General features: G+C 37.3%; 2 protein-coding genes across 7 annotated transcripts in view; one reads left to right on the top strand and one right to left on the bottom strand.

The window, feature by feature from the left end:
• LOC107092765 (lysine-specific demethylase 2B-like) overlaps positions 1 to 4,419 on the top strand; it is a 14,303-nt gene extending 9,884 nt beyond the window's left edge. For all 4 annotated transcript variants that reach the window (XM_015387412.1, XM_015387413.1, XM_015387411.1 and 1 more), the window contains exons 7-10: positions 604 to 767; positions 863 to 1,024; positions 1,217 to 1,435; positions 3,287 to 4,419. In XM_015387412.1, coding sequence (XP_015242898.1) covers positions 604 to 767; positions 863 to 1,024; positions 1,217 to 1,435; positions 3,287 to 3,468 — 727 coding nt within the window. In that variant the 3' untranslated portion in view covers positions 3,469 to 4,419. The remainder of the gene's footprint in view (positions 1 to 603; positions 768 to 862; positions 1,025 to 1,216; positions 1,436 to 3,286) is intronic.
• A 3,239-nt stretch (positions 4,420 to 7,658) lies between these two features.
• LOC107092768 (E3 ubiquitin-protein ligase RNF34-like) overlaps positions 7,659 to 13,774 on the bottom strand; it is a 10,715-nt gene continuing 4,599 nt past the window's right edge. Inside the window, exons 3-6 of one of the 3 annotated variants that reach the window (XM_015387416.1) lie at positions 12,544 to 12,609; positions 12,132 to 12,333; positions 11,683 to 11,724; positions 7,659 to 9,338 (exon numbers count right to left, since the gene is read on the bottom strand). In XM_015387416.1, the coding sequence (XP_015242902.1) occupies positions 9,151 to 9,338; positions 11,683 to 11,724; positions 12,132 to 12,333; positions 12,544 to 12,609 (498 nt within the window). In that variant the 3' untranslated portion in view covers positions 7,659 to 9,150. The remainder of the gene's footprint in view (positions 9,339 to 11,682; positions 11,725 to 12,131; positions 12,334 to 12,543; positions 12,610 to 13,774) is intronic. The other 2 variants (XM_015387418.1, XM_015387419.1) reach the window with 2 other exon arrangements.

Here is a 13,774-nt window from a genome sequence, read left to right as displayed (position 1 = left end):
GGTTCGGTGTGAGCGGCCATCTGCCGAGGCCGACTGGGGTTCAAGGAGACAGAAGCAGAGATGCAAAAGGCAACTGTCAACCAGCTCCACACGCTGCCCCGTCTAGGAAATACACAGCAAGGCAGACGATCTCAGAGCCAGCTCACAAGTCAGAGGATAACCAGCCAGAGAAACTGGACTACACTGAAAAACAGGCCGATCCAACATCTATAGACAAAGGTGTTTATGGCAGCTGATATTTCTCTCCCCAATGGCGTCACAGCCAAACAGGGACAGGCCAGATGAAGCTACTATGAAGAAAAAGCAGAGAGAGCAGAATGTTAGAGATTGAACTAATAAATTCTGCAGAGTGCGAGAATAGGGATAGATTGATGAAAAATGGGTCCATCAGATAAGCATCAACAGTTTTATATTTTACGGGAAATCTGATGCCTTTATTGTAAATGAAACACAAGTGTGAAGATTAGATGAGTAGAAAAGCTCAGCCTGTGTTTAACATTGGTTATGAAATGTCTGTGTGAAGCATCCTGCAGCAGGGATGTGGATTATGTGCCCTTTAGCTGATTTCTTTTTCTCTATTCCTTTGCTTTCTGCTGCGAGCAGGTGTTGTGACAAGAGACTTTGGACAAACATCGATCTGAACCGCTGCACCTCAGTCACGCCGCTTATGCTGAGTGGGATTATCCGCAGGCAGCCAGTGTCCTTAGACCTCAGCTGGACCAACATTTCCAAAAAACAGTTGAGCTGGCTTATCAATAGATTACCAGGTACTTGGATAAGAGTTCATTCTCATAATTTGTTGCCTTGTCGTGCATTAGTGATGGGGGATTAAAAAAAACAACAACATGGCTGTAACTTTCAGGTCTGCGGGTGTTAAAGCTGTCGGGTTGTTCCTGGGCCGCCGTCTCTGCTCTCTGCACCTCCAGCTGCCCCCTTCTGCGCACTCTGGACGTCCAGTGGGTGGAGGGACTTAAAGACGCACAGATGAGGGACCTCCTTTCACCTCCCACTGACAACAGACCAGGTAGGATGCTTGAAACGACTGGAAGTGAAGATTTAATCTCAGACATAATGATAGAAAGTTTGGGTTGTTTTTTTGGCTTTGAGGGTAGAAGTGTTTGCAAACAGTTTTAGTTTTAAAGGCAGATATCAGCTTTATTTTTAAGAGTAGGTTTAGTATTAAATGTAAACTAATAAGCCCCGCTGCATTTAAAAGGTCAGCTGGATAATCGCTGCAAGCTGCGGAACGTGGAGGACCTGCGGCTGGCGGGGCTCGACATCACGGACGCATCCCTGCGTCTCATCAGCAGACAGATGCCCCTGCTGTCCAAGCTAGACCTGAGCTACTGCAACCACATCAACGACCAGTCTGTGAATCTGCTCACCGCCGCAGGAACCACCACCAGGGACTCCCTCACAGAAATTAACCTATCAGGTGAGACCTGCATGTAAAGACCGAAAGGAGCTGCAGGCATCACACATTCTTGCCGTTCTGTTCTTTGTAGAAAAGTAAGCCGTTGGCAACACGTATAGGAGAATTTGTGACCAATAATCTCTGGACTGAAGGTTTCTTACACTAATTTGCAGATTAAAAGTGATGGATTATTTATCGTTTTTAGCCAGAATAACACAGCTTCATCCCATTGAGAACATTGGTTTGAATCTGATTAAAAGAAAACCAGATGTTTTAGAAAACCGACTATAAAACCCTCTAATCAAGATGGTTCTTAACCTTTCTGATACACTTTACCATTGATTACTGGTACAACTTTGCTAAATCTCAAATATGTTTGCTAGTAACAGGAAACCAGACCCTGTTTTGGTTAAGAATCAGTTCTTCTGGGATACCACAGTATCTCTTAAACGAATGCACACAGTTAGCCTGGCTGAAAGTAGCCAGAAATGGTCATCTGTCTTTGGTTTATCACTTGTAGAAAGCTGGGAAGTGAATCATTTTCTGCAGATTTTGACCTCATGTGATCCAACAGTTCTGCAACAGCACTGTCTTATCAGCAGTATTTATTTTGTAGCTAAAAAAATCACAAATTTTTGTTTCTCTGGATTCTTAAATTCAAGCATCAGTTTAAGTTTTAACCCAAGTTTTAGCTTAATTTAAGATAGATTTAATGCAAAGTCATTAAATCTATCTTAAATGAAGTTTTAACTTGATTTAAGATAGATTTAATGATTTTGCATGTCAATATGCAACACTTTGAGCATACCAATGCTACTTGTGGGCTGCTCTTCTCTAAAACTCAAATCTGCAACTTAAGAGGGTCTGAACCGTCCTTGAATGAGTCAGTGGATCCAGAGCTCCGCTTTATTGCAGTCTGAGCTCCTCTTAACCACAGAGCTAACTAAGCTAAAAGCTGTTTCCAGGCAACAAAACAGGTATGATCTTTGATCAGACATCTCTTTGGTTTTGTGATACAGGATTTAATCTAGGGTGAATGTTGCTGTGACTTCTCAGTCTGCTGTTAGTTTCAGAGCAGCTAAACTTGGAAGTTACACTGAACAAAAGTTGCAGAGTGTTGCTTTAAATAGAATTACTGTATGCGAACGTTAACTCTTTTGTTTAAAAAAAAAAAAAAAAAAAGGAATGAAAACAAAATCAAGATGGGAAATGGACCTTAATTTTTTTAAATTAAACTTCAGGTTCCACGTTGACATTGAGAGCAGCACTTTTCAATTTGCTGCGAGTAGAGTTTCAATTAGGCCTAATGATTCAAATCAGCGATTTGTTTGACTCATCATTTAAATTTTCACCTCTTAAGTTAGTGAAACTTTGAAGATGTTTTCAAATAATAAATAAACAGAACCTCTTCATTGCTGTTTGCTATTCTGACTGCTGGAATTTATTCCTCATTAGGAGCATTACAAATGTTTAAAAAGAAGCTGTTATTTTAGGACTCTGCTAAACTGTAGCACAACTAAATATTTTCATTTGATCATAAAAAAAATAAAAGAAGTCTGGAAAAGACTGAAGGCTTATCTGCTATCCTACTTTCTAAAAAAAGATGTATTGTCAAGTCAGCTTTTATTGTCACTTTCTTCATATGTACAAGACATACAAGGGAAATGAAATTATGTTTACTCTCTACAATATACAAATATACAAGAAATATACAAGACTGACATTTAAAAACTGACATAAATTGTATTGAATGTCTGGAGAAAGAAAACAACTCCTGTGTTTATAGTGAATTCTGAGATGCAAAATGTGCAAAAAAAATTCCCTCCATCAATGTAAAACTGAAAACTTTTCTTTTTTCTCATCATGTTTTAGTTTGTAACAGAGTCACGGATCATTCGTTGAACTATTTCAAGCGCTGCGGCAGCATCTGTCAGATCGACCTCCGCTTCTGTAAGCAGGTGACGAAGACGGCCTGCGAGCACTTCATCGCTGAGATGTCCGTGAGCGTCCCGTTCAAACTGAAAGAGGACAAGCTGCTGCAGAAGATAAGCTAGCTTCTAACGGGACAAAAATCAACGTTTTCAGACTGCACTTAAATTGCACTTAAGTCTCTGAATCACTGTTGTCATGGAATAAACAGAGGGAAGTTTCTGTGAGGTGATATTCACTGGACAGAAGAAGAGGGGAAAAGATTGCATGTATTTCTTTTTGTATTCTTACTTTTATAAATATGTGGTTGTATTTGAGTTATTTTATTGGTTTTGTTTTCATTTCCAGCATATTTTTGTACGAGCATTGAAAAGGTTTTCTGTTTCTGGAGCTAAAATATAGTAGACTCTTCCGTCGTTATAAACAAAACTGCTTCTTTTTATTTTTTTTCCCCGTGTGCCAAATTCTGTTTGACGTTAAAGCTTCAGTATATCGAAAAGAAAAAAAACATGCATGTGCTGTGTTTTTAAATGACCATATCTACATTAAATGGATAAATTAGAAATTTCTGTTACACCCTCATGTTTTACACGAACCATGTCAAACTGCTGAGGGCTTTCCACAGGTTTTTCAGCAATATTTCAATATTAATTTATTGATTTTTTTTTATTTTTTTTTTATTTTATATTTTTTTTTATTACAGTTTGTATTTATTGGTTTAGTCAGTGACTTGACATAGGTGTCTTACATGGTTGGTTCAAATGGTGTGTGTGAGTAATTTATCAGGGTGGTTGGTGTGTTTTGTCCCAACCCTCCAGTTTGTGTGTTTTTGTCTAAAAGTCATTTACAGCGAATCGAATAACGACTTTAAGGCAGATAACCTCACACAACTATATGGGCAACTAATTATATGACCTCTGCAAGTATTTGCATTCATTTAAAATTATACTTCATACAGTAGGGTTTTTTTTCTTTGTGCTGTAAATTTCTCGCCTCAGGTGAATGTGATTATGTTTATACATGTAAATCAAAAAAAGTGCTCATTTGCATTAAAAGAACTTTAATTTGTACCATCAGTCAGACTTTTTTAATTCCTTTAAATGCACGTTGTCTGTCTATATGTAAACAATTACTGCTGCTTTCACTGCGTTTTTTTGACCCTTTCTTGGTCATCAGGAGCAGAATCACAGCTTTTAACTAAAATAATTATATTTTTTTTTTACTTCAAAAGCTTCGTAGTTTTTCAGCTCCAGATCTGTGTTTAATGGGGACGTGTTCAAAGTTTTTACCGTTATAATTTTGAGAGAACTTAGACAAACTTGTCATTTAGTGTATACTTGGACAACTTTTATTGTCATTTTGTAAACATGGAATGTATATTAAAAAAATGAAATTTTATTCAGTACAGCTTTTCAGACAGTAAATGAACATTTCCATTCCATAAAGCGCAGCAGTGATCAAATGTAAACAGTTTGGGAGAAAAAACATGGTGCATATAAAACGAAATTTGTAATGCGTACAGCTTTTCAGCAGTGAATGAGCAGCTTAGCAGTGAAATTTCCATTTATAAAGTACAGCAAAGATTAAATCTAAACGGTGTAGAAGAGAAAAGGAAAAACAGTTTAAAGTCAGTGCAAAAGGCACTAATTGTAGAAAGGTTTAGAGCAGTGAAAAAAATATGGTGCAGAATGCAGTCGAACACTTAGCTGAGTTCTATTTAAAGGGATTTGAAAATTCACCTAGTTAGAGTAAAAGAAAAAAAAACACTTTGTTTTTCACTTTTTTTTTTACCAAGACTTTTTTAACTTTGTTGGAATAATAATTGATAATTGAACTTTATTGATCCCACATTGGAGAAATTTACCTCTGCATTTAACCCATGTCCTCAGGGAGCAGTGAGCTGCCATCTTGCGGCGCTCTCGGAGCACATTTAGGGGTTAAAGGTCTTGCTCAGAGTGGCAGTCTGTGGAAGTGGGGCTCAGACTCAGAACCTCATGACTGTGACCTGGATGACTAAGAATCTACGATATGCTTTCTGCTACCATTCACTATACTATACAGTACTACACACTCCTCAGCATGGATCCTCATAGTATTTATTGACTGTCCTTAATGTTATATATAGGCTAAAATCTGTTACAGCAGTCTGCAACAATCTTCTGGCAGTTTTTGGCAGAACTATTTAAAGTGGCTTTCGAGATCCCTGATCTGACCTTTTAATCACCTCCTTCCAGAGGTTGGTAGAATGCCCAAAAATATACCTGAGTAAGTGCAACACTATCGTAGAGTAAAAAGTATCAGCCCGATTAATTATTCAGGAGGGAAAAGTACTCTGTAAAAAGGCTGCTCTGTTACTGAGTTACTCATAACATGTGATATTACAAATCATTAAGAGACAGACCAAAATGTGAAGGTCTGTAGAAATCCCAGCATTTTAACAACTATAATAAAATAATAATAGAAAAATAAGCCCACACTGTTGAAAACACATTTTCTGAATCAATTTTCCAGTAGCTCTAATATTTACTACTTCTTGAATATTAACTTAAATGTCATTGTAGGTTTAAATATGCCTGCATACAACCCCCCTGACTAAATTTAACATAATATTCAGCTGTGTATCTTTGTCTAAATCACTCAAAATAAAAATAAGTGACACTATTAAAAATGGACAAACATTTTATTCAAGTAAGAGTAACGATATTTTAAAATAGTATTCAAACGTATTATTATATATGCTGCTGTAGATCTACTTGTAAAAATTTACTTGTCAAGATATTACTCAACTTATTATAACAATAAGTTAAATTAGTTACTATTAGTGTTGAAACGATTAATCGCGATTAATTCATTAAATAGTCGTCAATAAATTTTGTAACCAATCAATTCACTGGATTATAGAGGCTCTAAAACAAGCCTTAAGTTTACAGAACAACCCACTTAGAGCACTAATTATATCAAAATTGTTGAAAAAATTTTATAAAAATTTAGCATTTAAGATGAAGAAAAATTTTTTTTTTTTGTCAATATGGTCTATCACCTGGAAAAGTTTGAGTTTCACTTTGTTTAATTTAGTAAACAATCTTCTTTAAGGAACCTTTGGCTATCTGATTATCAATCGAAAAAATTATCGACAGATTAATGGATTTGTAAAATTAATCGTTATTTGCAGATCTAGTTACTACCCACTTCTGGTTTATTTTGGGGTATTTTCATTGGTTTAATTGTGACCTGTATCTATTCCAACATCTGTTTCGAAATCAGTATGTTGGAACTTTATTTTTCATCTGTTAAAAAATCAGCATTTATCATTATTCCTCAGTATTTTCCCAGACATCAAACTTCATTTTTCATTTGTAAGAAAATTACTCTAATTTTCCTAGTTTTGCATAGCTGAGCTCATGCAAAAAGACTCAGCTTAAAGCCACTTAAACAAACAAAAAAAAATAAATAGTTTTTTGATCAAAAAACATGATTCCCAGTTCTTTTCTCATAAAAAAAAGCTTGATTGGTTGCAATGACTTTTTTATAATTACTGTAATTCTTTTCCTAAAGTGTCTGTTTTTTCTCCTTACATGCCTCCATTAGCTCAGTAGCGTTTTTTTTTTTTTTTGTACAATCTGGCTTTAAGTTGATAAAACTGATTCATCCCAGAACTGTGCTCTAATTTTCCTAGTTCTTCATCACACATTTTTTTGGTGACGCTCTCTTTTACAGTACTTCAATAACATGTAATTACATAGCAAATTACACTATATTACTAGATAACAAGAAAGACTTTATGGAGAATTTTAGTAAGTACTGAGCTTCAAATTTTAGGCAGACAAGGCAAGCTCAGACTTCTTAGATATCAGACTTTTATTACCAAGTAACTCATTTACCTTTCATTTCACCTACAGCAATAAATCAGTGTGTTATGTAGTAAAATGCAGTTTTGGCATATAACAGAAAAAAAAACAAACCTAGAAGACAGCAAGCCAAACTTGAAAAATAAACTCTTATTTATATGAAACCTGAGTTCAGTTTTATGTTATAATGCTTTATTTACCTGAGTCACAATTTAGTGCGTAATCTGGTAGTAGTTGGTGGCCAATAATAGAAACCGTTATGTTGTAATCTAATGGTAATTACCCACCAAATGTCTCCATTGTTTCATAGTAACATACATTTGTAATAGAAAAATGCCAGTAATTACTTAATTTTGGGGTGATTACCAAATCAAGTAAAATAGTGTGACTTGCTATGTTATTACCATATTATTATATGGTTAATGATGTACTGTAAAAGAAAGCGTTACAGATTTCTCTAATTTGTAAGAAAAAGTGGTGGGTGGGGGGCATACTGTATATTAAGATCTTTCTTTAGCATCAATTTGGAATGTGTATGACAGTAAAAAGAGAAACATTAATTAAAATCTTTTAATTTAACCCATAATACAAAGTTCAACATCTGCAAATACAAAGACCACATGTTGCACACGATTCCACCCTCTCTAAATGAAAAGTCTGGTTTGCTCTGCTGCTCTTTGTGAAGGTAGAGGACATCAGTACCGTGACTGCAGCATGCATCGTACCGAGGGAATGATGTAAAACTACCTGTTTTGCTGTGGTCCAGTGGAACGGCAAGCAATGAACATAGATTCAAGCCACATAAAAAAAAAAAACTATATTTAAAAAATAAACATTTTTGCAATCAATAAACACACGATTCAAATCAAATGGAAAAATATAGCTATATACATCCTATACAGGCTGATATATGTACAGTTAGTCATTATGTTAATATACTTTCACTTCACTCGGCTGTCTGTAACCTCACATTAACATCTTTGAGTAAATAGTTTCATTTATCATGTCTTATATATCACCAACTTAAAAAAGCATGACATTTTTGATCCAACAACCTAATAAAATGTAAGTTTTACATCAAAATTCAGTTTAAAAAAAACTCCCAAAAGAAATAGGGAAGATTGGATGAGTTAGCACCGGTTTAATTCGAGCCTACTGTTCAGTGCGAAGACCCGACTATTGCTGCGACCTAAATGAAACACATTAAAACAAGCACTTATTTTATGAAAAACTAAATCAATATAATTAATAATGCATCTCGTAATACAGAACCATCAATCAGTTGCATGTAAGATAACTGCAGAGCATCTGCTCCTATGTGCAGCACAACATTTACACAGCAAAGCTCAACAAATCCTAATTAGCGTCTCTCATCAAGCATTCAGGAAGAAGCGCACATTATCTTAGCCATTATTAACTGTCATGAGGTGCGGTGGGTTGTGAGTGGTGCTGCATTAACGTGGAAGATGAACAAAGTGCTTTGTGATCCAACCTGCTGGAAGGCGGACGTGATGCCGTCCTCCTCCAGCTGAGGGAAGAATATGAGCATTAAGCAAGACAGTGACCGTTTGGCACCTACATTTTCCACATCTGCTGAGATTTCAGTGCAAGGTCTTTACTAAGATATGTATTGACTTGCAGCAGTAGGCAAGGAGAGTAGATCTGAAGAAGAGCTACAGTTTACAGGCAGAGATGAAGATTGTGTGTTAACCAGTTTGCGTCCGAGTGGACCTGACATTCTTTGCTTTGAGAAACAGTAAAAAAAACCAAGACAAAGAGAAGGAATGTCTGAAACAAAAGCATTGTCCTCATCTGTTAACCCTTCAGTCTTAAAAATATTTTTGTGTGCAAATGATACAAAGACCCAGTAAATCCAAACATCTGAAAGTGAGGTTTGTAAGATTTGTAAATGTATGAGCTTCCTTGGAGAGAAGCTCTTGATTCAGGCCAAGTGGTGCGTTAGCATTTAAAAACGTGCACGGCCCTCACGACGAACTGCCTGCATATTGGACAGTGGTTCATCCTCTTGCCGCAGTTGGTGCAGGTAACCAGGTGACCACACTCCAACAGAACGCAGTCGATCACGGCGTCCATGCAGATCCTGCAGAGGTTGTCGTCCTGAAGCTTTAGCGGACATTTCTCCCCATCTGCAAGGTGGAGACAGAGGAGGGTAAATGTGAGGCCAAAGCCAACAACCAAAAGCACATAAAATACCTTCAAGTTACAGGAAGCGTCTCATGCAGAGAACCGTGTTTCAGTAACCTGCAGAAGTAGTTTTCCACTTATTTTAGCATCGCAAGCATCATCTTTTTTTGGGCAAAAGTCATTATGTGTGAATTCTATTTTAACTCAGTTTACTTACCGTATATAGCGCCAATTCACAGCATGTCATCTCAAGGCACTTTACAGAGACAGTTCAACTAGATCAGGCAGATTGGTTCAAAGTTTTTCCATCTAAGGTAAATTAGATAGTTATGATGAACTGTTCTGCATGCATTGGAATCTGAAAGAGACTAAGACTCAACTGGATCATAACGCCACAAAAAAAAATAAAATAAATGTGTGGTCGCTCTTGTTGCAAAGTCTGCTTATTTACCCTTTTTTTTTAACACACATCTCTAAGGCAAACAAGTTTGGTTTCAGTAGTAGTGCCCATGAAGATTCTGTCTACCAATTCCTAAGAGCTTTCTCTTATTTGGAGCCACTTCCTGGACTGGATGCTTGGAGTCTAAAGAACGACACCAAATAGCTCTTTAACAGTTTAGTAAAACAAATAGAGGTAGCACCTGGAGGAACTGTAGACACGTTTGTCAATAGTTGTTCACACACTGCTGCTGAACCCATTTACACCACCAGTTGTAAGTCAGCCAGTGTGGTTCCTTTTTGTTCAAGACTGCAGAAATTCACACTTTTTTAATGCTGAACCTTTAGAGGTCGTCTTGGATCAACCCCAGGCGTTTAGTAGCGAGAATTAACAGGCTCCATGTCACCTTTAATGGTAATGGATATTCTTCCTTATACCATCACACTACCTCCTCCAAAAGATGTTTGGCACACAGGATTAAGGCTCAGTTATAGTTGGACGGCACACAAACCTGAACTTCATGCTGACGTTTGTTCATAATTTTCAGAAACAAAAAGTAGAGCACCCGCTAACTGTAGTACAATAACCCCACTGATGTGTGCACCATCAAAAATAATTCTCATCAACCTGAAACTGTTTCTTGCAAAGATTAAAACTAACAACAAACTAAAACTGAAGAAGAAATGTATTTGTGTGAAATGTTTGCATGCCTGTCACTCTGGACCTCATGCCGCCCGCTGAGCCAGATTGATAATCTCTGGTACCCTCGGTTTACTTCTACACATTATCGATCCAAGACTGCTCTCAGTGAATCTGTTTGGGAAAAGCAGAACTTTCCAGCTGATTCTGCAAAAAGACATCTAGTGTTCGCCTTTCAGTTTGGTTTTAGCCAATCAAGGTAGCAAATAAAATATCTAAAGCAGCAGAAGGCATGAGAAGATGTATGCTTGGAGTTATCTCGCTGTTCCGCCTTCAAAGATTGAAATCGCAGATCCTGATAAAACAGATGTGGTTGCAGCAGCTGCACATGCATCCTTCTGCGCTGCCATGTTTATCTTGGTAAGGCTGAGGGCTCGGTAGCTCTTGGTTTTGTCACAGCATATGTCTCCTTTGACCATAATGCAATGTGATTGGCTGACCGGCTTCGGGTCTGCCTCAAACTGTACATAAATCTCATGTTTTTGTAAACTCACAAATGCCACAAGAATTCAACCTGCAGGCACGATTAGCAATCCGTGGCAAGTTCTGTGCACAACCAGATCCACAGGAGCTTTATGTCTGAAAGGATTACCTGCTCCGTGTTTTTCCCTTATAAGTCAGTGTCTTTTTTATGCTGTTTGAAATAAATAACTAAATAAGCTCTCTGAGAATTATATGGATAAAATTGGTCACCAAAAGGTCCAACATTTAGAAAGACGGATTAAATCTATTATTTCGCTTCTACTTAAAAATTGTGCAATACTTTGTTCATTGAGTAAAATCTTCAAAAACATTTATAGTTGAAGTTGAAACCCGGGAAAAATATAAGAGCTATGAATATTTTCCAAAGTTCTGCATGTCTATACTTTCATGTACAGTCATGTCAAAATCTTCTGCAAAACATTTTTATTCTACTAATGCCTAAAAATCAAGACAAAAAAAAACATGCAGCTAACAAAAATAATGACCTGTTTGCATCTAAATTTGCCTTTATGATAAAAGACAAATGAATAATGGCTTTCATCCACAATGAAACGTTGAACTTAGTAAATACAGAATGAGGCACAGTCCTTTTCTAAAAGCATAGATGATATAGCAGATGAGAACAGGATCACAACTGGCTCACAATGGACACATGTTTGCTGAGTTTGGGGTTTTGCTCATATGATGGGAGAATATCTGACCACGGTAAGAATCCAGAACCTTACCTCTGATGGAACCGTTGCAGATAGAAGAGGGGAAGGCCATCACTTTATAGAGGAGGAGTAAAGCAGGCATGAGACACTTCATCACCATTTCAAAATAATAACCTTTTATGGCATCTGATTAACTTATAATAAATTAATATCATTACCTACAGGATATAAAGTTAGGAAAATAAAAGTGATTTAGTTTCTGTTAAAAACAGGATCCCCTATTGGTTTAATATAAACACTGAACATTTTTAATTGTGATTTGACATCATTTCCTCCCCTATTTGGTAAATTTAAAACTCAGTAACTCAACTCTTTAAACATGAATGTTATTTAGAACAAAACAAAAGCCGATTCATATTATCAAGTGTTGCTTTCTGGTTTAAATGAGATGTTATTGAAGTCATGATGGTAAAATGAAAATGGGCAGTTTTGTTTCCGATACCAGAGATATAAGTACATACATGATTTAGTGTTCTTCTCCTTCTCTCTGTACAGCCTGTTGACTCGCTCCACAAGCTCCCACTTCTCACAACAACCGGAGTAATTGACAAAATTCCTCGCCAGGATCTCCTTCAGCTGCCTGACGGACAGGCCCTTAATGTCCCTCACACTGGAGATGTCAGAGAGGGACGCTCTGGCTGCATGCCCAGTCTGAGGACTCATCTACAACCACAACAACAACAAAAACATACATATTTACATGAATAAAAAAAGATTAAATGCAAGTTAAATTCTGCTTAATGGACAAACAAAAACGTTTTCTTGTTCATCCAAGTTTCAATTTAGATTAAAAAAAATATCCAGGCTATTTTTTAACACTGTAAAAAGCCATAGCTACACTTTGACATGGAAAAACAGGAGGATGTGGATCACCTGATCACCAGATTGTTCACTGGAATCCGAGTTAAGGAGAGACGCCGGTGTGAAATCGCTCGAATCCTGTGGGAAAACAATAGTTTGAGGAACATTTCAGATTACAGTTGATTTGGCAGAGTCGTTGGTGAAATGGGAACTTTCCATTAACAGAAAAAATCATGACAACATAAACAGGTCATGTGAGGTTTTTACAGGGTATCCTGACAGGTCAGAGGTAAGCTTTGTTTGGCCTCATTTCTAAAGCCATTTCACATGGCTTTAAAATGTAATCCCATCTACTGATGCGCTAAAAGAATTACAAACAGCTGAGGAGCACCGTTAAGGGTCAGAAATGTCACAACGTCGACATCTTGCAAGAGTTCAAGTGTCCTATTAGGTGATGAGGTACAGAGCCATACATGGGCGGTTCTAGACAAGGCCAACGGGGGCCAGTGACCCTGTAGATCATGTCCTGGCCCCTGTACTGAAGACATAATACTCAAAGAAGTTCTAACGATGATATGAACAGACACAGTTACCGATAGGCCCTTTGGATCTATTTAATTTTTTTCTTTATAAATTCTGTTCTTCTAATTATTTAAAAACAATAAGGTGATGACTTCAGTGGTATCGAGATAGGATCCCAGTTTTCTTCTGCTAAATGTTTTTTTCAAAACCAAAAAAATATATATATAAAATTTAAAGCTTAATTTATCAGTTTTTCTTGAGTTCTAATACAGATTTTTTTTTAGAAAAGGGTTATTTTAACTTACATAGGGCTGCAACAACGAATCGATAAAAATCGACTTTTAAAAGCGTTGGCAACGAATTTCATCATCGATTAGTTGTGTCGCGCGATTAATGCGTCATCCGCCGTCATCACTGCCACTTGACTGAAACGGGGGAAGAAAAAAAATTACGGCAGAGCGAACCAGCGCTGCAGGTGCGCAGTGTTGCATACTCAGCGACTTTGTCGCTATATTTAGCGACTTTTCAGACCCCTCCAGCGACTATTTTTTTAAAAAAGCGACTAGCGACAAATCTGGCGACTTTTTACGGTGTCACTGGCGGCTTTTGGAGACTCTTACGTGAAAGCATGTATCGTTCCTACTCTTGTCCTGCAGCAGCAGCTGCTGCCGTGGGGCGCCACCCTCATCCCAATCCCGTTCTCCCGCAGGAATCCCTCTCAGCGCTGCAGTCAGAGCCGCAGGATGTTTCAGCGTCCAGACTGCAAATGAAGCGCCGCATG

The sequence above is a fragment of the Cyprinodon variegatus genome, unplaced genomic scaffold, assembly GCF_000732505.1.
Source record: "Cyprinodon variegatus isolate N-32 unplaced genomic scaffold, C_variegatus-1.0 Scaffold393, whole genome shotgun sequence".
NCBI lineage: Eukaryota > Metazoa > Chordata > Actinopteri > Cyprinodontiformes > Cyprinodontidae > Cyprinodon > Cyprinodon variegatus.
This window is presented reverse-complemented; position numbering and strand designations above follow the sequence as displayed.